The following is a 26,372-nucleotide window of genomic DNA, read 5'->3' on the forward strand; positions in this document are numbered from 1 at the left end:
TATATAGACTCTGAGTAGGATAGAACTGATGGCTGTTACTAAGGTCTCCTTTCTTTCCAGTGAAGTACTAAGTGAGGAAATTAGGAAAATGGGAGTAAGAAGCAGCCAATCAAATTCATACAATTTTGTATACTGTAGAGGAAAGTGAGGATGTAAAGAATCGGAACAAAGTGCCATGTACATATCTGTCTTTTGCAGCACGCTCCCTGAAATTTGGCAGGCAGACTGGAGGCGAAGAGGGAGATGGAGCTTCTGGGTATGATGCCTATTGGAAGAACCTTTCTTCCGATAAGTATGGTGATAGCAGCTACCATGATGAAGAGGAAGATGAAGATGAAGCAGAGGATGATGAAGAGGAGGAAGATGAAGTTGGAAAGGATTCAGATGCTGAGTCATCAGATTTATTTACTAATTTGAATTTAGGAAGGACCTATGCCAGTGGTTATGCTCACTATGAGGAACAAGACAACTAGGAGAGCAGCTTGCCCGTGGGTGACCGTGTCTGAGAGGAGCCAGAATATGTGTGCTTGATGAATTGGGTGTGGATGTTCAGAAGTACTGTCACTTAGCCTTGTGCGGAAGACTAGTTCCACTCACGGGGGCAAGGACTAGGGCATAGCATTTTTATAGGAACTGATAATCAGGCTTATAGTGTAAGAAAAAATGAATTCCGGATGTGAGATGTTTATTGATCCAAGCAATTGAAGCATCATGGATTGGAGTTTTACTGATTTCAGTAATCAGTAGGTTATGCCAATTAGATACATATACAGGATAAAAGAATAGGGTGGTAATATATTTGATTGAAATTAAATTGCTGTTTTTATTAAAAAACACTGCTTATATTCATTCTGTCTGATTTTGTAAGATGGTAATGGGTAAAACAAATTATTGCATTTTTCCTTGTAGGTCCACAGGATGAGGGTCAGATGTTAAATGCTGAATTTTCATTAAATATTCATATTATCTTAAGGAGTCATGATATGTATGTTTTAGCAATTACTCATTCATTTTTTTTTTCACAGTGTATGCCCTGAACAGTACCTGTTACTAATGCCTAACTGCGTAGACAAAGGTGACTACAGAGCTAGTTTTCAGAGACACAGAGACAGAGACGGTAGTATTACACAGATGCATTATGCATTTGTCTTTGAATAAATCTAGTATTTCACTTATATACTTTTGATAGTTCTTGTTCTAAACTTTTTAAACTTATTTTGGAAAGCATTTTCAATATTTTTGTATAAACTTCATTTTTCATCTGCTGTGCAAAATCGGTAAGAGATTAATGGAGTGGTAGATGGCAGAGTTATGCGGCCAGACCCCATCACTTGTGGAAGTGGAGAACAGGCAGTTGCTGGCACAGGTTCCAATTGTACACCTTGCACTGGCGATGGATTGGGATGGTGTCCTTGAGAGGAATGTGTTAGTGCGTCGGCTGGCATTTGAGAAGGATGGAGAAAATTGTAGCTGTGAGGATAAAAGGGTTGGATGGCTATTGCTAGGCCATTCTTATTCTATAGAAACGTAATGAACAGCTGAGGGCAATAACGGGCCGGGGGAAGCCAGGTGTTAAAGCCAGAGGGCCTCTGGATGCACAGGAGCTAGTTTTCATCTCTTGCAGCAGGGTCGCTGAGAAAGGTGAGGCCCAAGCACAGGACATGATAGTCTGTATGGATAGACTTCAAAGACAGTTGCCAAGGAGGCAGGTCTGTTATGCGGTGGTCAGGGCACTTTTTGGGCAAACCCAGGACCCTGACAAGTGAGGTGGAGGCATCTGAATGGATGCTGCTGAAGATGTTCACTGTGCAGACTGGTGAACTTCCTGAGCCTATAGTCGTAGCCCACCCCTCTCTGGTAAGGGCAGACACTCCCGCCCCGCCTCCAAGCTGGCTGACAATGCAGAGCTCTCTCCCCAAGCAAAAGGTGCCCCGTTTAGGACTTGTCCTATCTCCAGGCTACTAGATCTTGATCAGGGTTAGGTAACTATCATTCAGGTTAAGGAAAACTCAGCTGGAGAGGTGCTGGGCCTGCAGAGAAGAACAGAGTCTACCCCAAAGGAGCTGCAAGAATTGGCTAGCATGAACTGGGAGGAGCTTGAGGAGTACATGAGACAGGAAGCAGGGTGAAGATCAAGAGAGTCAGGTCGTAAACTAGGGGAGAATTTAATAGAATTTTAATAGCACCCACATAGGGTCCTTGGGTTGCAGGATAAGAGCGATCTTAAATTAATAGTATTTAACGCCCTGGTTGGGATCCTGGGAGATGGTGTACACTCACTACCAGGATGGCTCCTAGAAGCATGGAAAAAGCAATGGCTAATTCCAAGCAAAGTTGAAATGTGAGCATATTATTGTGACAGAGTGTGGAGGAAGGATTAAAAGTTGAAGGAAGTGGGTATGCTGGAATGGATAGATTATCTTTGGTTGGACAGTTCACCAGACGATTATATTTCATAGAAGTAGGCCCACCAGACAAACCATCTAACAAAGCCATAAAGACATGTAACTGCTGAGAGGGCCACAAGGGCTGCTAAGTAGTTGAGTGGTAACTGTAGGCTTCTGGTGACAATAGAAACAAACTATTACAAAGTTTAATGCTGTTGGTAATGGGTGATAAGAACCTGAACCTAATAGCGGCCCAGTGGCAGTGCCTAATTGCCAAAAGTCAGGGGGCACAATTATAATGACTACAGAGGTGAGAATGGTTAGCTATTGGGGGGTCTGGCCTGCAGAGAGTTAGGGAGAAGGTTAACACAATAGACCACCCTTAGGGGCAAAATTATTGGGTAGCCAGTGAGAGTACTACTCCATTCGTACCATTAGACAAGATCAAGGATGGATAACACGGAGGCTGAAGGATGGTCATCCAATAAAAAATTGTCATCCACTGCTCAGTTTGTGAACTGAGTCAGCACGATGCCTGGTGAGGCTTCTGGGTTTTTGAGGCAGCAGATACTTCACATCTAAGGGTAGTGTTCTGATCCATTTACCGGATGATGCAAAAGGCTGCCCGTTCTGAGTAGGGCGCACAGCAGGAAAGAGCTCTGTCGCTGGTCTAGATTGCAGTGTCAGCAGCCCTGCTTTCTGCATCACTGGGTAGGTGCTACTGTATTAGAGGTAACTGTGGGTCAAAGGTATCTTGCAGCATGTGTGGCAAGCTGCAGCAGGAGACTCAAATGCCACCCCCCTGGGGTTCTAGAGGAAGGTCATGTCATCTGCACCTACAGACTTAGACATCTCCTGGGCCAGCATGGACTCCAGCTTACCAAAGTGGGCGTAGTTACCCCCACAGCAAAATGTCACTGTGAGCAACAGATGAATGCATCCTTGCTTTATGAGGCAGGTCAAACCAGCCATTCTAGAAAGACCAGTGGTTTGTTCTCAGTGGAATAGACACACATTCTGAGAATGGGTTTGCTCTTCTTTCTGGAGGGCCTCATCCAACATCATCAGTACCTGAGGGCTTATGGAGTGTTCAGTTTACTGAGATGAGACACCAGCTAACACTATGTCAGGTTGGGGGATCATCTTGAAAGCAAAGGAAGAGCAGGAATAGGCCTGTAACCATGGGATCCCAAAGTATCACATACTCCGCCACCCAGAAACTTCTTCCCTGAGGGTATGTTGTCATGGTGTGTGTGGTGAAGACACACTGAGACAGCAGCTCAGAGGCAGTACTCTGCAAGGATTTTATATCACCCTTCAAGTCACAGATTCTCACTGAATCAAACATACTTCTCTTCCATTGTGTTCCCAATAGACGATCCATGTGTGATGGGTTGGATAGTGAACCATTTTTGGCTTTTTATCAGAGACAAGAGGTGAGAAGAGATCGGCTTGGGCAGAGATAAGTGCCCCTTCTCATCAGGAGGATGTAAGGCTGTTTTTACATGATGGTGACAGGAATATGAGTGGCATTGGGTTTTCTAGGTGTTCCTTTGCCCCCTCGTGACCGTAAATGGACATGGCAATCCACCCAGCCTATGAAGGGCATGATGACTAGATCCCTGGGGGATGAGGGTCTGGGTTAAGCCACTGAGACGAGCAGAGGTAGTAGGGGCCCCTGGGGTCTGCTCCGCTGCCAGAGCTGCCTTGGCTGGATCAAGCCCTCCCCAGAACAAAGCATGCAGCTAATGCCTGAGTAACTGGTTGGGCTTTTTGGGCTCAGTATGACCTAACTATGACAAATAGCTATTAAGCTAATATCTCTGTACAGAATTTAGGAGCTGACACTTAATGTGGGGCAGATATGTTTTTCTCCTCCTCATTTTGGTCATGGTTTGGCAAACTCTTTGCTGGGATATTGTAATGATGTGGGTGAGGGTGACCTTTATGAGTCACCTACAGGCTTTTGCTCCTGCGGAATGTATTGCTCCATTTCAGAATGTGAATAGTCCATACAGCATGCACGCCTGTGCTTTACGGGATGATCCTGGTTACTTCTGTTCCTAATGGGAACAATTCAAAGGATGAAAGTTAATATATTAAATCCTTAATCATATTCTGTGGAATCAGTACAATGATAAATTAGACATATTGAAGCATTTTTAAATAAGGAAGTAGAATGAAAACATAGTGTTTCTGATAAAGAATCTTTGTGGGAAGGCAAGATAATATGCTAACTGCAATATGCTAATTTTCCTGTGTTGCATGGAGAAGCCTAGCCACAGGTCTGTCCAGACTCAAGTCTTTCTCCTCCACTCAGGACGCCTGCGGGGCTCCTTCTGGCTCTCCTTCCCTGTGCGGTGACTTGTAAACTCTTAAGGCAGTCAGTTGGGGCAATTGTAAGGCTCATCTTGTTAGCTTCTTATCTCTTAGGGATCACCATCCCCTTCAATACTTGATGTCCTGTGACTTAGAAACTATTATTTCATGTATTTTGTCCTCCCTGCTCCCCCCTCCCCCCCGTTTTTCCAGGTGAGAGAGTAAATCTGGTTTTCGCTACTCCAGTTGGGCTGACGTGCAGTAACTAGTTCTGTAGAGCTGTCCCTACATCGACATATTATTTTCCATCCATGTTTAGAAGGATTCTTAATATTAGCGTTCTTAGTATTTTTAATCTACCAAGGAAAGAAGGGATGACCAAAATCTAGTTGTAGTATTGTATCTATTCCTAACTGTTAACATAGTTAGATCAGTCATCTTGCCTTAAAAAAATCTTGTCAGTGGTCTTCCATCTGTAAAATAAGAATAATTCTTACTACTAACTTTGCATTTAGGTGATATCAATTATAAAAATTACATTCATTGCAAGTTTAATGTAAGTCCATGTTTTTATTTGTCAGGAGAAATCATGGCAACTAGTGATCTTTGTTTTTTTTTCCCTCAGAGATCATTTTAATGTGAAAAACTCTGACAGCAGAGATTTTGCCTTCACAAATAGTTTAATATAAGTCCTCCAGCATCTTTCCCTTATACATAAGGGAAAATATTTTGGCCCTATCTAGTAAAAACAGACCATGTGGTTAAATGACAGGTATATAGTCAGGTCCCCAGTTATAATTTGAGTCAATTCTTAAGCGGAGGCTTCACACAATGGGACCAGTGGTCCTACTCCCAAGGGCCCTGCTTCATACTGCCCTTATCTTAAAGCCAGAGTTCCTGATCTCTGATTTTGAATTAAAAAAAAAAAAAAGATGGTTAACCTAAATTAAGTTTTAATAAACAGAACTAATAACAGAAACATCCCTAATTAGATTCCAGAGAGAAAGCAAGAAACCACCTAGAGCCGAAGAGAACAAAAATGATCCCTTCAGACTTTATTTTGGGCTTTCACACACATGTGACCACATGGATCCAGATACAAATTTATAAGGTGAATAAATATGTACTACTTAGCAATTAGATCAAGTTACATGTCTTCAGTATTAATAATTATTAATAATTATCTTATTTTTTTAAGAAATACAATTATTAAGTCATTGTCAGATCTCTCAATTTCCTGGAGACAATGTTTCCGGTTAAAATTTCAAAGAACATTTTTCTACAACGTAACTCCATCATTGCTGAGTATCATCACACCAAAACAATTGATGGGATTCTCTTTTATCCAAGGCTTTAAATGTGAGTTTATTCCCTTTGCACCCATACTCACTCACACACACAAACATTACCAAGTAATGTTTACCTAAGGTTTCCAAGTATCTCAGTGGGCATTTATACTTGCAGATCTAGTCCGAGGTATGAATACCCTGAACTTACTTGCCAAGAGCTATGTGTGTTGTTAAGGTTAACACCTGGAAACTGTGTTTAGAATCTGTCAATTACCAACATCCCCCTAAATAATTTTTTACTATGAGCCTGATTTCCCTAAATAAAGCATAGATGGTAAATATCCATCATAAAACTATTAGGAAATATCTAAAGTGCCATTAGATTTGATGGAGCCATTTGGTTAAGAAAATACAAAAACCCTAAGTTAAGCTAGCTGTCTTAAAATTACACTCAAAAAAAAAAAAAAAAAAAAAAAAAGGACGACTACCCCAGGAGTTGTTTCGTAAACTCCGTCATCTTCAAATGCTTTTGCGGTTTACAGTGATGTGTCACATGTTAGTTCCTTGCAGCCTATTTCACTCTGATCTGCATTTGTATCAGATAACTGAGTTTTCAGGGGTGTGGATCATGGTTGTATAAATCGCAGTGGGAAAGTATCCATCAATGAGATCAAATTCATACAACAAAGTGTAGTGGACCCAATTGTCTTGATCTGAACATGAGCAAAATTCTCCCCGGTACAAGGATGATGCCCAGCTTCAAATGGCACGTAGGCAAACTTCTTTCCTGATGCTGGATTGTCCTGTAAGTAGCAGTCAGGATTGAAGTCCAGACGTTCTACCCAGGAGTGTTTAAGTCTTTGACTGACAGGGGGAGGAGTGTACACCTGCTGTCCTGGAGGAATGGTGTAGTCTGTCACAGTCTGAGGAGTTTTGGCCGTTCTCATCATGGTCATCATAGGAAGTCAAAGTCTTAATGTTTCCTTTATATAGTGATCAAGGAAATTTTGATCCTTCAGCTGGTCATAAATTAAAGGAGGCAGATCTTCACAGACTGTTTTCTTTCTTTTTTTTTTTTTTTTTAAAGATTTTATTTATTTATTCGACAGAGATAGAGACAGCCAGCGAGAGAGGGAGCACAAGCAGGGGGAGTGGGAGAGGAAGAAGCAGGCTCATAGCGGAGGAGCCCGATGTGGGGCTCGATCCCAGATCGCCGGGATCCCTCCCTGAGCCGAAGGCAGACGCTTTAACCGCTGTGCCACCCAGGCGCCCCCACAGACTGTTTTCTAAGTAACATTTTTCTTGAACTGTTTTGTCTCTGGCCAAAAAGAAGCCCATCCAGGCGCCAGTGGTTGAGGACATATGTCGCCCTGCCAGGAGCAGCCCCGTAAGCATGCCTGCCACCTCATCATCTGTCAAAGGATGCCCATCCTTGTAAGTAGAAGCTAGGAAAGTTTGGAGAGTGTCGTCAGTGTTTTCTACTGACTCTCTTTGTTTCTGGATTGCTTTACAGAAAATATTCTTGATCTCTCAATGAGCTCTGTCCCTGTATCTGAAACTGGGCAAAGGGAGCCAACCTGGCACCAGCCAGCCGCAAGGCTGAAACCTCCATCCAAATCTGCAGAGTTGTGCCACTCTCTCACTGAGTTGACTTCTGATTTCCTTTCCACTTAGGAATGACTGGCTGTTAAAATTATGAGCTCAGGAAGAGCTTCAAACCAGTTTTTTTCTCTACTTTATCCCCAACTTGGAAAGTATTCTTTTGTTCCCTTTTCACTTATAGAAACGTGCTGTCTAACGTGGGCCAAATTGAGACCACTTTTTAACATTTTCTTCTCCAAAAAAACCCTGGCTTAGACACATCCTGTGCAACTCCCTTCCCAAACACAGGTGTTGTAGGGTGACTGTAGACATCGTCTGCATTTAGGTCTTCATTTTTACCGTTAAGAAATAGTGCGGCAGCATCACTACCCGGAAGGTAAGTGAATATGTCTTGCTCACCATGGTAAAACTAAATACAGGTCCATACTTCTCATACATTTCCTAGGAATTCAGTTGGACTTTTCCCAAATGCTATGGCCTGTCTAAGGAATGGTGTTGGAGAGTAATGTACACTGGACTTTTCTCTGCGGTTGGCAGGGGGGCCAGGTGGCCGACTGCGGGGCAGAGCAGGTAGACTAGGCCAAGCATCGAGGCTCCGGCCATCAGCAGTGGTGATAGGGGGGTAGGAGTTTGCCGCCGCCCACCCGCTCCATGGTCTCCCCAGCACCACCAGCCCACCTGTAGGAAGCCCAGCACCAGCATCACCACCCTGCAGCAGGCACCATGGTTCACAGAAGACGCTGGAGGCCAAGGTCGCCCCACTCCTCCCAATCAGTGCAGCCAGAGAAAACAGCAGATGGGGGTCCAGAGGTGGCCTGGACCCCCAGGTCTCCAGATCTTTGATTAAAAAAAAAAAGACTTTTAAAAGTTATATTTCCATATACAGAGAAGAAAAATCCTAAGGCTAATTTGGTGAGAATCCTGTAGCTTTGATGGATCTTTTGGGTAGCATTTTTTTTCTTATTTCTATACCCTAAAAAAGTTAAGCTCTATGGCTCTGTGGTGTCTGAGAGGAAGGGATAAATAGAAGAACAGCACTCTGTAGGTCCCCAGTGGATTTCAAAGAACCCTAAGGGCCTCTAGTTCTTCACCCTATTCAGTAGTCTTCCACAGAGCACTGCTAAGTTTATCCAAACTATTTAAACACTGTGCTCTTCTTCCTCCTCCCCTCCTCCTCCTCCTCCTCCTTCCTCCCCCCTTCCTCCTCTTCTTCTTCTTTTAGAATTGTATATAGCTGTGCCTGTATCTCTACAGGAAATGAATACTATCATATAAACGTTTGTTAACTTAATCATACATACCTGACTCGTGGATGGATCTTTAGATTTTTGGCAGCATTAAGAATCCTAGGATGGTAGGCAGAACAATGGCTTCCCAAAGATGTCAACGTCTTAGTCCCAGGAAACTGAATATGTTAAGCTACATTGCAAGGAGGAATTGAAGTAGCAGATGGAATTAAGTTTGCTAACCAGCCGATTTTCAAATAGAGTATTTTTGATTATCTGGATGGGCCTAATGCAGTCAAAAAGGTTCTTAACGGTTGGAAGAGGGAGGCAGCAGAAGAGGTCACAGTGCTGTGGTGTGAAGAGGATGCCCTTTTTGGCTTTGAGTGTGAGGAAGGGGACCACGAGCCAGGCAATGCAGGCAGCATCTAGAAGCCAGACAAGGCAAGGAGACGGATACTCCCCTGGAGTCTCTGGAAAGGAAGGCTACCCCACCAACACCTCGATCTCAGTGTGGGGAGACCTGTGTCAGACTCCTAACCTGCAGAACCTCACGATAGTAAATTCGCATTGCTTTAAGCTACTAAGTTCGTGGCAACACAGAACTCACCCACTGAGTTCTCTCTGAAACCTCACTTTGGCCTGTTTCATGTGATAACAGGATCAACTGTGTTCACATAGAACAGTTATTATTGCCAAGCAAAATGTAAATGCTCCCAGAGTTGACTGTGAAGTAGTAATTGGCTAACCTCTAAGTTAGGTATGGAAATTTACAGCAGTACAACATGTCAAAAAGAAAAAGTAGAAAGTGGGACGCCTGGGTGGCTCAGTCGGTTAAGTGTCTGCCTTCAGCTCAGGTCTTGATCTCAGGTCTTAATCTCCTGGGATTGAGTCCCACATCAGGCTCCCTGGTCAAGGGGGAGTCTTCTTCTCCCTCTACCCTTGCCCCCTGCTCGTGATCTCTCTCTCTCTCTCTCTCTCTCTCTCAAATAAATAAAATTTAAAAAAAAGAAAAGAAAAAGAAAAAGTAGAGGGTAGAAAGCAGGAAGTCCCCCATAACATTAGCACATCTTTTGTGTTTACAGTCATGAAACTTGAAACTGACTCATGGAATGCTCTATTCTTTGGAATGCTATTCCCAGGCCACAATGCAAAAAAATGTCAAGTTGTCGATACCGACAGTCATCATGGCTGTTATATTTGGCTTCTGAAGTTCTTTATTCAGTATTACCAAGAGCTTTTTGTAGACTAAGGACTAAGTTATTAAATCTCAAAACAAACTCGTTCTAAACATTGGAGAAGTAAGATTTCATTACTTAAGAGTCTCCCTGGGCTGATGTGTGTGAGAATCACACTTGAGTGAATATAAGACAATGTGCAGAGAGAGAAGAAATGCTCTGTGACTGGTTTTCATATTTGAGACTTGCACAGCCCTGAGAATGTAATCGTGGACCCCCACAGGTCCATGGGATCTACCAGTTGGAGGGCATAGCTCTTTTTGTGCAAAACCTATGAGCTAAGCATAGATATAAAAGACAGTAAAAGTAGCAACAGACTCTTTAAATAGCTCATGCAACTGTACAGAGAAAAATAGTTTCACAGAGTTGATGCCAGAAATGACTACAATATAGTAGAATCAAAATTATAAACTGGGTGCACACACACATAATGCTGTTTTAAAATTTGAGATTTACATGTTGCCCATGTAATAACTTTATAAGCTGGTATATTGTGTATTATACAAAGTTAGTATAAAGGGTTCTTTGTTTACTTGATTATAATCTTTGATTTCAAGTTTTTCTTCACCTCTGAGAGAAGAAGAGTGTTTTAGAAACACAAGGAAAGCAGGGTTCACGTAGTCTGTATAGTTTTGACCTGTAAGGATGTGGGGAAACCGCCTTCTAAGCCCATGAGTGTACAATGTACTGGATGAGCTCATCGAATTATCTTACTCTGCTGACGGGATCTCTCTCTTTTTTTTTTCTTTCTTCCATTTATTTATTTCTTTAAATTAACATACAACGTATTATTTGTTTCAGGGGTACAGGTCTGTGGTTCATCAGTCTTCCACAATTCACAGTGCTCACCATGGCACATACGCTCCCCAATGTCCATCACCCAGCCACCCCATCCTTCCCACCCCTCTCCACTCCAGCAGGATCTCTATTTTTAAAAAGAAATGTTGTACTTAATGCCACTAGACAATCACTAAAAAACAGTGTTACTGAAGCTTTATTGTCCTGGAAACTCTTTTTGTTGGATAAAAGAAAAGTTTAAAGAAAAGATTTTTTTTTCCCCTAGAATTTCAGTCTCATATGCCACCCAGGCCTCTCAACCCAGCTTTGAACTTGAGTCTAAAGAAAACGTTTGATCTTCTTTGTCTTTCAACTTGACAAAATGTCCTTCTTCGTTGAAATCCCCGTTTTGTTTTATGTGTGCTTGTCAATGTGTTTTAAAAATGAAAAGCTCTTGGGGGTAAGGTACGAGTCTTTTTTGTTGAACTTTTGAATGTCCTCCTAAGTGCCTACTCCACTAGCTTGGCGTTCCAAAAATATTGCTCATTAAAACGCTCATCTTCCGATAGTGGTTTGGAAGTGGTAGTAGTAGGTACCGGGTTTAGCTTCTTCACTTAGAGGTTTTTAAAAGCAAAAACATTTCATTCCCTTCAACAAATATTCTTAAGGCCCTTGTGCATGGCAGTAACTAATGTGCATTGATAGATGAACTCACATAGCCTGTAATATGACCAAGTCGTGCGGTTGAAACATAAGAAACTTAAGTGATTCATGGATTAAAAAAATTTTATTCACTTACTTGGACAAGAAAACCTAACCTGTTGCCAAATGATGTTACTTGGTGAAGTGACCAAGCTGTACCAGAATCTAGCATTATAATAGCTACCCTCACTGAATAAAATAAATATACAGAGAAAAAAGCAAAGTTATACTTTCTTAATCAGGTAGGGATTTTGCTTTAATTCTGTGCAGAACCCTAGTGACCTAGGCTGAACCCCATGAAAAATTCTTTCTTAAGCACTACCAGCCTGAAATGCCCACTCAGTGTCTCTCTTCCGTGAAAGTAGGGTGTGTGGACAGGGCAGGCGGGTGAAGAAAAGCCCAAATAGGAACCAAATGGTCATGGTAGAGAACAATACAGGAAAGAAATATCGTTTATTAAAATGTGTCCCATAAGTCTACATAGAATAGCAACGATATCCCAGTCCTTGTTCTTAATGATCTTCTCCAACTCAAGGATTAACTTTTAATAGGAAGCCTCTGATGTTGCCTTCACTTTTTAGAAATAAAGTAGAAGTATGTCTGTTCTCATTTGAGATCAAACAACTTGTCCATCAGCTTTCTGCCTTGGCAGGAATCCTATTCCAGCTGAAAACACGCCATTAGAAAGAATGTATTAGCTGCTAAGAGAGCCATTAATAAGTAAGGATATAATCATGTGTAGTTCAAGTAAATGCATTTGCATAACACTTTAGACTACCTCTTGAATAATAAGGCATTCACTGATAAAATCAGAGATTTTTTTTCTCCCTGGCATTTGTCATTTACTCACTTTTCATTTTAAAAAGGCACTTACTTTGGCTGGCCTTCAGAGAATTTCTGACTGTTTAGCCTGCTGATGTCTTTTAATGCCAGAGTGCAGCACTGCCGGTGACCTTCGTTTATATTTCAACCATGAGCTAAATCTAGAAATAGACATCAGAGCACACCGCTATGTTAGCAAACTACATCACAGAGACGTCATTTTTAAGGATAACTGAAGAGTTTTGTTCTTTACACCACGGGAAAATAAGGAAAACCAACATGACTGCGGCAGACAGTGAGGAAGACCGGCTACCCATAAGAAGAGGAAGAACTGGATCCCCCAGGGCTCCCTGGTCCAGTCGGGGGGCTGCTGGGGGAACCTTAAAGCCTATGGCAGAAATGGTTGGTGGCGTCGCGGCCACACATGCCCCTTTTAGCAGTGGGAGCAAATACGTCAAAGAGACTATTAGAGTCTGTGATGTCACCCCCCTCATCCCTTTTTCTTAATGCCAGTCTGGCTTTTACTCTTCCCTTGTGCCCATTTCTCAGACTACTTTGGACGAGTGTACCAGGGATCACCAATGCTGCTCCCAAGGATCAGCTCCTTGTTTGTGTCCTTAGCCTATATCAGCATTTTACACTGATGACTACTGTCATTTTCCTCCGGCATTTGTCCTTTGTTTTCTACCATATCACACTCCTCCAGTTTTCCTCTTGCCTCACTGACCGTCCCTTCCCCATCCCCATTCCTGGCCATTGCTCCCCAGTGAGGAGATCAAAAGAAAAAGTATTTAAAATTTATTTTAGCAACTGAAAAATACACACTTTGAGGGATGTAGATAAACTAGCTAAATATACGCTTGCTTGTTAATTTGATTGCCCATATTAATAATCACACAATTAACAGAATAATATATGAATGGAGAGATATTAATTTTTCCATTCTCGCATTTCATGAAATAATTCTATGCAAAATCTTCACTTGTGGCCTTCGATGTCAGTCGCTGTTTTCAGTAGAGCCACTTTCAAGTCCTTGAATATAGTTTCCCTGAATACATCCATTTAAGATTTAGCCCTTTTGGATTTTTGAATGATACTATCACTGAAAGTGTTATTATCCCATTAGGGACATTGGTACAACGTTATTTGCACAACATTGGGACAGCAATTTTTTCATTTGTCTTGTAGATGCCTATTCATGATCTCCACAATGTAATCACTATCTTTCTTTTAGTAATTGCAGCAGGGTTGCTTATAAGGATATCTAACACTCATAATTGTGAAATCCTACCTTCCGTAATAATTAAATCGGTATTTTATTTCTAAGGCCTGCATTTTATGCAAGGTGGCTTCCAGTAGCACGTAAAACTGGAATTAATTGAAGTCCTTTGTGCCTGGACATAAGATCAATTTTCCTAAATATTACTTTGATTTTCAGATGGAGTTATCTGCTTATCTGAGTTTTTGGTGTCCTTGAGATTAGTTTGTTGTCATTTTGCACAGAAATTGTGTTGATTTCTGGCTTAAAAATGCAATATTTAATATGTTGACTTACCATATTGTCATGCACTTTTGTTCCTTAAAGTTCAGCTTTTAAATCTCTTCATTCTATTTATAATATAGCAAATGTTAATCTCTTTTAAGGAGTTTTTGAAAAATGTTTGTTTCTGTTTATAAGCTTAGTTAATAAAACATCTTCAAATATTTTAAATAGCATTTATAAATTTAATCTATTAATTTCATTTTGTATGACTTTAATTACCTGGCTTTAAAAGATAAACATTCTCAAGTACTAAAAAATTGTATAAATCTAACAAAACAAACTTATACATATGATGAAACTCAAGTTTCAGATGGTCCAATACTATCATGTAGTAAAATGCAAACTCCAAACCCCAAAATATAAATTACTCAGCTATGGATTTTAAATTGTCAACTCAAATAGGTCAAATTTTTGTGATCATTACAACCACGTTATATCACCACATATGCAGAGTCTTTTTTTTTTTTAAGAATTATTTATCTTACAGAGAGAAAGGGAGAGAGAGAAAGAGAGCGAGCAGGGAGAGGAGTAGAGGGAGAGGGACAGAGAGAATCTCAAGCAGGCTCTCTGCTGAGCGCAGAGCCCAGTGCGGGGCTCCGTCCCATGACTCTGAGATCACGACCTGAGCTGAAATCAGGAGTTGGTGGCTTAACTAACTGAGCCCCCCAGGCGCCCCACAGATTCCTTCTTAAAAACAAAAACAACAATACTCTGGACTTGATTCTCCAATCTTCTTAAACTTAATTTTATATCTTACTGGTATTGAAAAATAAGTGTTTATTTAGGAAGACAGTTACTGAGATTATTTAATATAAACCCAGTTAATATATCTGGGTTTTATGAACTGACTAAAGCCAATTCGTTATTTTTGGTAAATGTTTATTGTCACTTATTGTCACCAGGATATAATGCAAACAAGTGTCAGGAGAGATTCTACCTGCCACACCAATGTCTTTTAGTGAGCAATCACGTCACAGTAATGTTACCCGTTCTGTAAGTCTCTTGAAGTCATAGCCCTGTTCTTTTTGGTGCTTAACAGCTTTTTATAGCAAGGCTTACCTAAGGCAAATTTGGCAGTATTCTCTTATCAGGAATTGGCCAATCATCTTAGATTCTAGCAACCGGGAATCTTCAGAACCAGCAGCTGGACAGATCATTTTGGGATCCAGTCTAGGGTGCTATACCTAAATGTATAGGTTACCGGAGTCTGGATTTTCACTCAAACAAATGTTGGGAAATGTCTTTATAAGATTCCAAACAGTCTAAACAATATTCTTTTTTTTTTTTTTAAAGATTTTATTTATTTATTCGACTGGATAGAGACAGCCAGCGAGAGAGGGAACACAAGCAGGGGGAGTGGGAGAGGAAGAAGCAGGCTCATAGCGGAGGAGCCTGATGTGGGGCTCGATCCCATAACGCCGGGATCACGCCCTGAGCCGAAGGCAGACGCTTAACCGCTGTGCCACCCAGGCGCCCCCTAAACAATATTCTAAACAGCCCTGTACTTATCCTGCATATCACTTATTTTTACCGATGAGAGGCCTGTTTCTTACATGCATTATGTCAATTTTCAAAGCCCTGGCTATTGCTAAGAGCTAAACATAGTTGAAGTACATTTATTAGTCATCCCAAGAATGTGAACTTTCCAATTAAATGATGGCTAACCACATTTGAAATGTAAATTCCTGATTTGAGCAACTGGCCTCTCCTAGATGTAGACTGAAACTAACATAAATTTTTATCACACTGGTTATATTCAACAATATAAAATAAATTATAGGGACACCTGGGTGGCTCAGTTGGTTAAGCATCTGCCTTTGGCTCAGGTCACGATGCCAGGGTCCTGGAATTGAGCCCTATATCAGGCTCCCTGTTCAGCGGGGAGCCTGCTTTACCCTCTCCTTCTGCCACTACCCTCTGCTTGTGCTCTCTCCCTCTCTCTCAAATAAATAAATAAAATCTTAAAAAATAAATTATAAATACAGAGGTGAAAGATGCATACTCATTAAGGAAGTCAATTACCATCCTAGTTAATTGAGTTTATGTACATTCTAGCCATGCAACTGTCAGTCACTACGATGGGATATACTGAACTTCATTTTTGGTTGCTATCTCAATGACTCTAAAAATCAAAGTAGATACATAACTTTGTTCTATGGATTCATATTATACATACTGCATAACTCTTTTTTGTACTCAAGGAAGTTAGCATGTCCTATTTGGCTTGATCACTTGACTGGATTTTCCATTTGGGGGCTCTTTGGGATCATAAGGAATGCAAATACTGTTTTACTTTATTACTCTTTAACTTTCAATTTGATAGAATCCTTTGTTCCTACATGTAATCTCAGGATTCTCAAACTCTTATGGATATTTCCATTAATTCTACATATTTCTCATGGTTTTGTCTGACTTTTGATTACAACTTATAAGGTCAGATATGATTGCTATTATGTGCCATCCTATGAGACATTCAATATAGGAATGCCTTCTTTTCTGAGTGATCATTTTTATAAAGAAAATAAACCAGGTTATATTTACGTACATATGGTATATAGCAAAAATCCCCAAACTTATATGGCCAACCCTAACACCTTCCTGAATTCTAGAGTTGTATTTCCAACCATCCAACCATTGAATTTTGCACCCACCTCTTCAACCACTCCTCCCTGAGTCTTTCCCCTGTCAGCACAAAACCACCACATTCAAGCATTTCCTTAGGCCAAATACTTATGAGTTGTTCTTCATTCCTGTCTTTCTCTTTTTCATTCCTCCCACCCTGCCCGTCACCAAGTTCTGTTGCTTCAGCCTGTAGAACAGATTCTAAGTCACCCTTGTACAAGTCACCATCTTTCTCGGCAGTACTATTTCAACATCCCATAACTGGCCTTGCTGCTCCCCTCTTGCCCCTTTATCATCCTTTCTTCATGCAGTGTTTGTTACAATTGAGATTAGATCTTTCTCCTCTGCCCAAAACCCTCAAAATTTTTCTTACCACACATGAAATGAAATCCAAACTCCTTACCTTGTGTTATAAGATGAGACCTTTGCAGTTTCTCTGACCTCATTTCCTAGCCCTTTCCTCACTCACTAGACACCAGCCAAAGAGCTTTTATTTTCCTCAAACTCACTGAGCTGATTTCTGCCACAGGGCCTTTGCCCTAGCCCTTCCCTCTGAACAGAACACCATTTCTCTTATTTAGGAAGATTGATTCTGTTTGGATAATTAGAATTTCAATGTAAATTTATCTCCTTAGATAAATATCTCCTGCCCATCTAATCCAAAGTAGCCCCTAGTCACTCTCTTTCATTTCACTCTATTTTAATTCTGTCCATTACACTTAGCAATAGTTATCTTTTTCATGTTCACCATTTTTCGTCTCTAATAATACATGCAGATGATGTTTATTTCGTTCACTACCATAATGCCAGGGCATGTGGGTTGTGATAGGCATCCAGTGTAAAATTTTTTGTTTGTTTAAAGATTTTATTTATTTATTGTTGTGAGAGAGAGAGAGAGAGAGAGAGAGAGAGCTTGCAAGAGCAGAGGGGGAGGGGCAGAGGGAGAAGCAGGCTCCCCGCTGAGCAGGGAGCCCCATGCGGAACTTGATCCCAGAACCCTGGGATCAGGACCTGAGCTGAAGGCAGATGCTTAAGGGACTGAGTCACCCAGGTGCCCTTCAGTGCATATCTTTAAAAGAATAAACATTCAGAATATAATCCGGGTCTCAAGATGTCTATTGACAACCTCCATTGCATATCCCGAAGGTACCTTGTCATGTAATCCATAATTGCTTTCTCCTGTGGCCCCTGTGATAAAGACCATAAATCACCTGTCAATGCAATATTTTTGGATGCCCTCATAGATTAGAGGGCCCAGAGAAGATTATTCAGAGGCTACATTTTCTTAATATATATTTTATTTTATCTTATTTTTTAAAGATTTTATTTATTTATTTTACAGAGAGAGAGACAGAGAATGCAAGCAAGGAGAGTAGCAGAGGAAGAGGGAGAAGTAGGCTTTCCGCTGAGCAGGAAACCCGAAGCGGGGCTGGATCCCAGGACCCTGGATCATGACTTGAGCCAAAGGCAGCTGCTTAACCAACTGAGCCACCCAGGTGTCCCAGAGGTTACATTTTCTTAATATTTTCTTTTTGATCTAGTCTACACATTCAATTATTATTATATTTATTAATATGGCAATTTTAACCACTTACATTTATTTTAACCATTTATTTACATTTTTTAAATATTCCAAACTACATTTAAATATCTATATTAAATTTCTTTTAAATGTACTTCATCTGACTCACTAACAAGCAAAACCTTCCCAAGTACTTAATAAATTCTTGTAAGTCTAGAAAATAACGCTTATACATAAGCTGAATTAAGATTCCACATTCTTGGAAACATTCCATTATTGTTACGAAACTTGTAAAATTGTAATGTAAAACTCCAAATCTAAGTCAACTATCGTTTACACATTTTTGTTAGAATTACAAAATTAATCAAAGAAGAAAAATTCCCTTAAACCTAAAATATCTAATATGCACAGGTTTTTCTCCTTCACCCAAAAAATGGTAACATTACAAGTAGATTTTATTTACTTCATAATTTTGATACTTAAGTCAACTCTTCCCAGGGTTGAGAATATAATTATGTAATGTCATACAGTTTTGAGGTTACCACCCCAAGCGATTTTCAGGGTTCGCTTCTCAGCTGGCTGAGGTTGCATACCAATAAGCAGTCTGGGCTGGAAGTGAGGCCTTACACTGCAAATGTGCAAGGTGAACTTTTGTTTTTTTATGCCACCACCTGTCAGTCCAAGACTTCGAATGGTGATGTTAATGCCCTCCAGATGGGTCAGACTTGATGTCTTTTCCTTGGACTCCACTGACACATTACATAATTCTCACATGAGATGAATTTGCTACCCCCTCCCAATATTTGCAGCTCATTTTCTTCTCTGAATAAATTGGATTGTTTCTTTCTTTGCCTTCTAAAGTATTTAATTGTCATCTGATTGGATCCTGCATCTATTTTAAATATTTTTCTTGCTCTCCTTCTACAATTTCAAGGTCATAATAATATCACCCCAAGGCAGAAACATGAAAATAAGCCTGCATTTTCATCCAACTTCCCCATATCACCTCTCTTGATTTTCTCATTGATCTCAAATTTATTCCCTCCTCACTCCCACTGCCGTTGCCTTAGTTCAGGTTGTGATTTTTTTTCCCCCTCACTTGGACTCTTGTTCTTCTCCAAAACTATTCAGCCCCACTTAGCATTCCACACATCTGTCAAAGCGATTTTCCTTAAATGCAAATCTGCTCATATCATTATGCTTGAAGTCTTTTCATGGTTGTAGGTAACCTTCAAGAGGAAGTTTAAACTTCTTGGCATGGCATTTTCATCCACCCATTTATTTTCCATCCGTTCTCTATCCACCAAAGAGATAGTTCCTACTTGCTGCTGGGTGTTCCATTTTCTCTGTCCTATTTCTATCTGTAAAACCTTGCTTATCCTTAATTTTTTTTTTATTCCCTTACTTTCCCAACCACCCTATCTTTAGATAGATTGACCTATGTCCTGTTCCTCAAATATGCTATGATCTCTCATATCTTGGTTTTCCTCTAGAAGTTCCTTCTGTCCAGAATTCCTCTCCTTTCTCAGCCACTGGACTTCATTGGACTCATTTCTCAAAGTCTAACTCAAGCAACACTTTCTCTAAGATGTCTTACATGATTTGCTTCCTTATTTGGGATCAGCTATAACTTTCTAAGCTACCATGTACCCTTATGCATTTACACACATATTAGCATTAATTAGTGTTGTAATTCATGATTTTGTTGTCCATCTCTTCAAATTCACTGTTTTTATCTCTACTTCTCTAGTGTATAGAACAAATTAGGCATCCTAAAAACTTTTAAAATAGGTGAATAAATAAATAAATAAGTGAGTGAGTGAATAAAAGAAGCCCATCTTTCAAGTTGATTATGTTTGGTCACCAAGCCACCCCTAGGGATAATCTTTAACTGTCACTTGACAGTTCAAAAAGTTCATCTTCAGTTAGGGTGTCAAGTTGGGTCTCAATCGCTCATTTGAACAAACAAGATATAGTCTGCAAAATCTTGAGGGAAAACTTGTATTTCTTTTCTGATTTTTTAAAAGATTTTATTTTTTGTAAACTGTACACCCAATGTGGGGCTCAAACCCACAACTCCGAGATCAAGAGTTGCGTGCCTACTGACTGAAGCAGACAGGCACCCGAAAACTTGTATTCCTTGAAAGCATTAGCACAAGAACCAAAGGTAGGAGACTACTTTCTTCTTTATCATTCATATACATTCTAAAGGCCTTAAAAAATGCAACATAGATTCAGAAAACCACACAAATCAAATATGTGGACAGATGGATTATTATAAACCAAACAACCACGTCAAGACATTTTTCTAGTTACCACAGAAAACCCTTCCATGTATTCCATCCTAATCACAATTTGCTCCCACCCCCAAAAGTAGGTAATCATTTAGGTAATCACTTATGTTTTAAAAAGTAATTTTATTATCCCAACATGCATACCTAGATACTGTATTTTAGCTTTGCCCATTTTTTTAAACTTTGATGTATCTTTTAAATGTCTTTTCATCTCTAGGCTCCTCTTCCACCCCTTTTATTTGCTGGCAACTTATCTGTTGAAGAAGTAAGGCCGTGTGACATGTAGAGTTTCATACCATCTGGGTTTTTCTGATTTCATATTCTTGGTGAGGCTCTGTGTATTTTTGTGTCTTTGATGTTTCCTGAAATTGGCGGCTGGATCCAAAGGCTTGATCAGACTCACATTTGATCTCTTTGGCAAGATTGTAGGTGGCTTTATGTTCTCTCACCAAGAAACACATATTTTTGGTGGCCTTTCTTTTGGACATATCAGCAACGATTGATACACATTAATTCATTAGATGTTGCAATTCTTTTTTTTTCTTTTTTAAATTTACTGGAATAGTTTCGTAAAGAGACATTTCCCTCCTTTACAGTGGCACAGTTCATGTAAGAAATATATAATAAATGCTTGATTCTTTCCCTTCATTTTCTAGTTTTCAAAACAAATAGTTGATTTCCTGTTATCCTTTGAAACTGACCAATTAATTAAAATAAAAACATATCATTGTGAACTTTTGGATTTAAACATGTTACGGTTTTCATCTATGCATTACTTACTCTTGTTGAAGCTCAAAGTAACCAATCTTTGGCCAGCAGGGACCACTTCAGTTTGGCTCCCAAGTCGTTTGGATACGACCCTTGTTTTCTTTGATAGCCTTCTTGTATGTGGAATGAAAGACTGTTCCTGGCTTCTCTAGCACATTTCCTGCCTTGCGTCTAAAATACCTCCCTCCGGTGAGAAATGATATTTTGAAACCACTATTTAGGTGCTAGAGATGCTTATTGCTACTGGAATGGTCACTGTTTCTGACCAAAAAGACTCTATTTTTTAAAGAGCCAAGTTCTAAGAGTACTCAGTTTGTTATCCCAAGTGGATAGGGTTAGAAGGATTGGGATACACTGCTTTCCTCTACCCTAAATTACTTTAGCTAGCTGAGAATTGGTTGAAAATTTGTACCTCATTTTTGTCTACTTTTAAAATATGAATGCATTTAGTAACACCATGTCCCAGACAGCTATCTTCACGGTCATTACCAACCTGTGCCGGTCAGAGGCTATCAGGTTGAGAGTGAATTTAATGAATAACATAGCCCAGGGTTATCTCAGAGGCTGTCTTAAAACTTGCAGAGCTTTGCTCCTGAGTAAATTTTTTCTGGAAGCCTCAGGGCAATGCTTCCTCAACAAGAACTCTAATATAAATTTGAATTAAGCAAACATATACAGTGCAAGGGGAACAAGTGTTTAGCTTATCACTTCATGAATACAAACAAACATGACAGAATGAACAATCCTTGCCACAATCGTTTCACCATTTGTATGGTTTTTACTAAATAAATCTGTTTTAAAGAAATCAAATTTCTCATTTGGAAGAAACTTAACTTCTCATTTCTTATACAACTGTTATGTCCTTGAGGCAGATATAAATATCCAAATGAATCTTTTTTTTTTTAGTAATAGCCCGTACATTGGCTTGAGTCATATTGAGTCTCAATTAGAGGTTGAAATTAGTTGTTGAACAAATACTAACGGCTATGATTTATTAAGGCCCTACTAAGTGCTGACTATTTTATACATGTTTTGTTTTGTGTTGGTTTGTTTCTGTTATTCTCACAATAACCCTGAAATATATGTAGTCATTTTTCCTTTTTATGGACTAGAAAATGGAGGGGCGCGTGGGTGGCTCAGTTAGTTAAGCATCTGACTCGATCTCAACTCAGGTCTTGATCTCAGGGTTGTGAGTTCAAGCCCTGCACTGGGCTCCACGATGGGTGTGGGGCCTACTTTAAAAAAAAAAAAAGGAGGATGATGGATTTGAAGAAACATAGCTAGCAATTTTGGATCTGAGGATTCATTTTAGGGCTCTTTGCTTTCAGAGTCCCATTTTTATCTACTTTACCACACAGCTAGCCAGGCTTTGACCCCACAAACAGAAGAACTTACATCTCCTTTCATGAGTAAAACACGAATGGTCTTTGTAGACAATTTGTTATTGATGTCTCTTCTACCTCCTTGGTACCACTGATAGGAATAAAAAAAATAGTTGTAACTTTTCAACAAATTATAAGAGGAGTAGATCTTAATATTCTAAGTGGATAATAACTTCAAGTTAAAAACATTTCACAGGGGTACCTGAGTGGCTCAGTCAGTTAAGCATCTGCCTTCAGCTCAGGTCATGATCCCAGGGTCCTGGAATCGAGTCCTGCATCAGGCTTCCTGCTCAGTGGGGAGCCTGCTTCTCCCTCTCCCTCTGCCCCTCTGCCTGCCGCTCCCTCTGCTTGTGCTCTCTTCCTCTCTCTCTCTCTCTGTCAAATAAGTAAATAAAATCTTAAAAAACAAAAAACGGTTCACAAACATTATTGAGTAGAGAGGTGTGCATCTGCTAAATACTGGGCACTGTGGGAGATACCAAGAAAAAGGCATGATGTCTGCTCTTTAAAGATACCATAACCTAATGAAGAAATAGATATCTCATGAATAACACAAGGTGTTTCCTTGCTGTCAGAAACTTCAGGCAAAAATTGCTGTGTGAAGGCTGTCTGCCCAGATTAAAAGGATGTCTACACTGGCGTTGATGGGGGTGGGGGGTGGCTCGTGAGGGATTTTGACGGGATAGACATGGGTGATTTGAGGCTGGGATAGGAGTGTGAGTGAAGGAGCAGGGTCTTTCACTGGGAGGAATGAGCCATTCAGAGAGTTGAGAGAGGTACTGGTTTCAGAGTCACACCAGGGAGGAAATGGTCACAATTACAGGTGGCCGAGCCTACACTGCACCCCTTATTGTCGCCACTCCTCAACTTTTGGATTCTTGCTCCATCTCACTCTCGGCAGATAAGCTTGATCGACTTTAAAGAGGAAAGGCGGTCTTAGATTTTGGTACAAAATGAACAAACCCACCTGTATATGTACTACTCGGCTCCTCCTTTTTCTGAGGGAAATAGAAAAATTGTCTCTTCTAAGATGAATTCTTCTGCCTGCTTTAAATCTAATTTCCTCCCCCCCACCCCCAATCCTTGCACCTTGTTTCTCTCTCTTCCTTTCAACCTCCCTCTCTCAGCTGGATTCTTCTCAGGCCAATTCTTCCCTATTTACACATTCCCAATAAAAATGAAAGCTTCCCTGGATTCTTGATCCCTGACCAGCTCCACCCTATCCCTCCTGCTCTGCCCTTCATAACAAAATTACTGGAAATAGTTGTCTATACATCTGCCTTGACGTCCTCATACTCAGTCCTCTCATATCTGGCTTCCTCAAGCATCTCTTCACTGAAACAACTCTCCCTAAGGTCACCAATGACTTCATTGTTGCTAAGCCCTGTTGAGGATTTTCATTGCCATCTGTACTCGTCAAGGTAGTGAATGCAAACTTGTCCGTGGACAGACCCCTACATATCAGCGGCATAACATAGTCAAATGTTCCTTTCTCGACCACGCACAGTCTGATGCTGGTCAGATGGCCCCTTCCATCCTGTAGCTATGCCATATGGAATATAGAAGTGCTCTAATTATTTACTGCTGCTTAACAAACAAACTCCAAATGTACTGGCTTAAAACAATGTCAATATTCATTTGTTCATGGCTCTGCAATCTGGACAGGGATTTACAGATCTAGTTTTTCTCTGTTCTGCTCAGCATCTGCTGGAGTAGTTCCAAGGCCAAGGACTAGGGTCATCCAGAGATACACGCTCTCACGTGTCTGGAGGTTGGTACTGGCTGTAGCTGGGACCTTGGTGGCACTGTTGCTGGAATGTGGTCTTCCCACGTGGTTGCTGGGCTTCCTCACTGCATGATGTCTTGGCAGGCGTGACAGGAAAGTGCAAGGCGTAGCTGAATGCTCTTTCCTGACCCACTGCTAGAGGTCGTGCTGCATCACTGAGGCTGGCTCCACACCGCTGACTTGACTCCTTAGCAGCACTGATGCATTAACTCTGTTTCCTTATGAAACTTTCTCTTTCCTTCTTCTTTTTGTCCTACATTCTCTTAGCTCTAATTTTATATTTTCGTTCTTAGGGCAAAACCCCAAATCCAGGATATGGTCTGGCCCCGTATACTTTTCCACTCTTCTCTTGAACCCTGTTCTCTCTCTCTCTTTTAAAAGATTTATTTATTTATTTTAGAGAAGGAGAGAGAGAGAGAGGAGGGGAGAAAGAATCCCAAGCAGACTGAGCTGAGCATGGAGCCCCAAATGAGTCTTGACCCCAGGACACTGACATCATGACCTGAGCTGAAATCAAGAGTTGGATTCTCAACTGACTGGGCCATGCAGGTGCTCTTTTGATTTTTCTGTTGCAGCCACATGAACTGTATTTAGTCTTTTATCTAGGCCACATCCCCTAAGACACTGGGGCCTCTTCCCTAGCTGTTTTCTCTTCCTGAAATGCCTTCCTTAGCTCTTGTGTGTCTTCTATAGGTAGCTTCCCTTGCCCTTCAAAATTAGTTCAAATCCATCTATTATAGAACTTCTAATACAAGCATATATAGCCACCTTCAAAGCATTCCTATCAGTTCCCTTATTTACGTTGGTCTTCATCTCTACAATATACGCTCAATGAAAGGGACCTACACGCTTTGCTTACCAGATTATCCCTACTGTCTACTTAGCACAGTGCCTGGCACATAATAAATATTTGTGAATAAGTGAATATGCCACTCAGCCTAAGAATCTTGGGTAGCAAGAAATACAGTCCAAGCTTTATTAATATTTCTTAAGTTTGGAAATGTGTGTGTGTGCATGCATGCCCATGTGTTATGTGTGTATCCAGGATCCTGACATTTACCACGCAGGGTCAGATATGCTTACCATCCTGCAGTGAACGGAACAGTATAATACAATTAAGAATTACCCAACATCATACACAAATAGTGCCCCTCCCCTGCTTTGAGAAATCATAAATCAGTGGTTTGACTAACCTTCTTAGCTGACCTTTTGTATTAGAATAAGCAAATATTAAAACCTGGCAGTGATAAAGGGAAGTTCTGTGGCTGAGTCTCTTCACCCCATTTTCTCTATTCTGTAGAATGCCAACTTCCTGGGTCTCCACTTAAGAGTATGACTATAATAGGAAGTTGTGGCTCCTTGGCCTTGCAGACTGTGGAGACCTGTGTACCTCCAGCAAGTAAGCCCACCAGGCCTCTGAAATTCAATTGAGTTGCCTTTATATGCTGGCAAGGGGACAAGTTCACTGGCTCGGTGGGTCAGTGCTATACCTGTCGAGTGTAGCAAAAAGTGAGCAACTGACAGACATCAGATTAGCTCTCTTAAATTGTGTTATTGTGACTGAAATGGCAGAACAGAGAGGATGAAAACTTGTCATGATCAAAGTGCTTGTGGAAGAATTTGAATGCATATGGCTAAGTGCGAGAAGCTAATCTGAATAGGCTGCATACTGTTTGACTCCAACTATATGACATTCTAAAAAAGGCAAAACTATGGAGACAGTAAAAAGATGAGTGGGTTGCCAGGGGTGCAGAGAGGGATGAATAGACAGAGCACAGAGGATTTTTAGGACAGTGAAAATATTTTGTATGATCTGTGTGATATTGTAACAATGGATATATGTCATTATACATTTATCCAAACCCACTGAGAGTGTCTGACATCAAGGGTAAACCCTTGGGTAACCCATGGACTTTGGATGATCATAATGGGTCAGTGAAGATTCATCCTTGGTAACACATATACCATCATGGTGAGTGATGTTGACAACAAGAGAGATTATGCATGTGGGGGGGGGCAGGGTGTATATGGGAAACCTCTGCCTTCCTTTCAATTTTGATGTAAATCTAAAACTGCTCTAAAAAAATGAGTCTTTT

At 40.6% G+C, this 26,372-nt stretch overlaps 1 protein-coding gene, 1 long non-coding RNA gene and 1 pseudogene across 5 annotated transcripts in view; 2 read left to right on the forward strand and 1 right to left on the reverse strand.

Moving 5' to 3' along the window:
* Window positions 1–10,803, forward strand: part of NOAZFP (nucleolar atypical zinc finger) — a 30,543-nt gene extending 19,740 nt beyond the window's left edge. The window contains exon 10 of one of the 2 annotated variants that reach the window (XM_045798929.2): window positions 199–10,803. In XM_045798929.2, the coding sequence (XP_045654885.1) occupies window positions 199–473 (275 nt within the window). In that variant the 3' untranslated portion in view covers window positions 474–10,803. The remainder of the gene's footprint in view (window positions 1–198) is intronic. The other variant, XM_045798930.2, reaches the window with a different exon arrangement.
* On the reverse strand, window positions 6,572–8,250 carry LOC123793059 (lanosterol 14-alpha demethylase pseudogene; annotated as a pseudogene).
* Window positions 10,804–23,822: 13,019 nt separating the features above from the next.
* LOC148109072 (uncharacterized) overlaps window positions 23,823–26,372 on the forward strand; it is a 45,037-nt gene continuing 42,487 nt past the window's right edge. For all 3 annotated transcript variants that reach the window (XR_015726496.1, XR_015726497.1, XR_015726498.1), the window contains exon 1: window positions 23,823–24,825. This is a non-coding gene — a long non-coding RNA (uncharacterized LOC148109072). The remainder of the gene's footprint in view (window positions 24,826–26,372) is intronic.

This window comes from Ursus americanus, chromosome 13 (assembly GCF_024610735.1).
Source record: "Ursus americanus isolate L20-20 chromosome 13, mUrsAme1.1.p, whole genome shotgun sequence".
Classification (NCBI taxonomy): Eukaryota; Metazoa; Chordata; class Mammalia; order Carnivora; family Ursidae; genus Ursus; species Ursus americanus.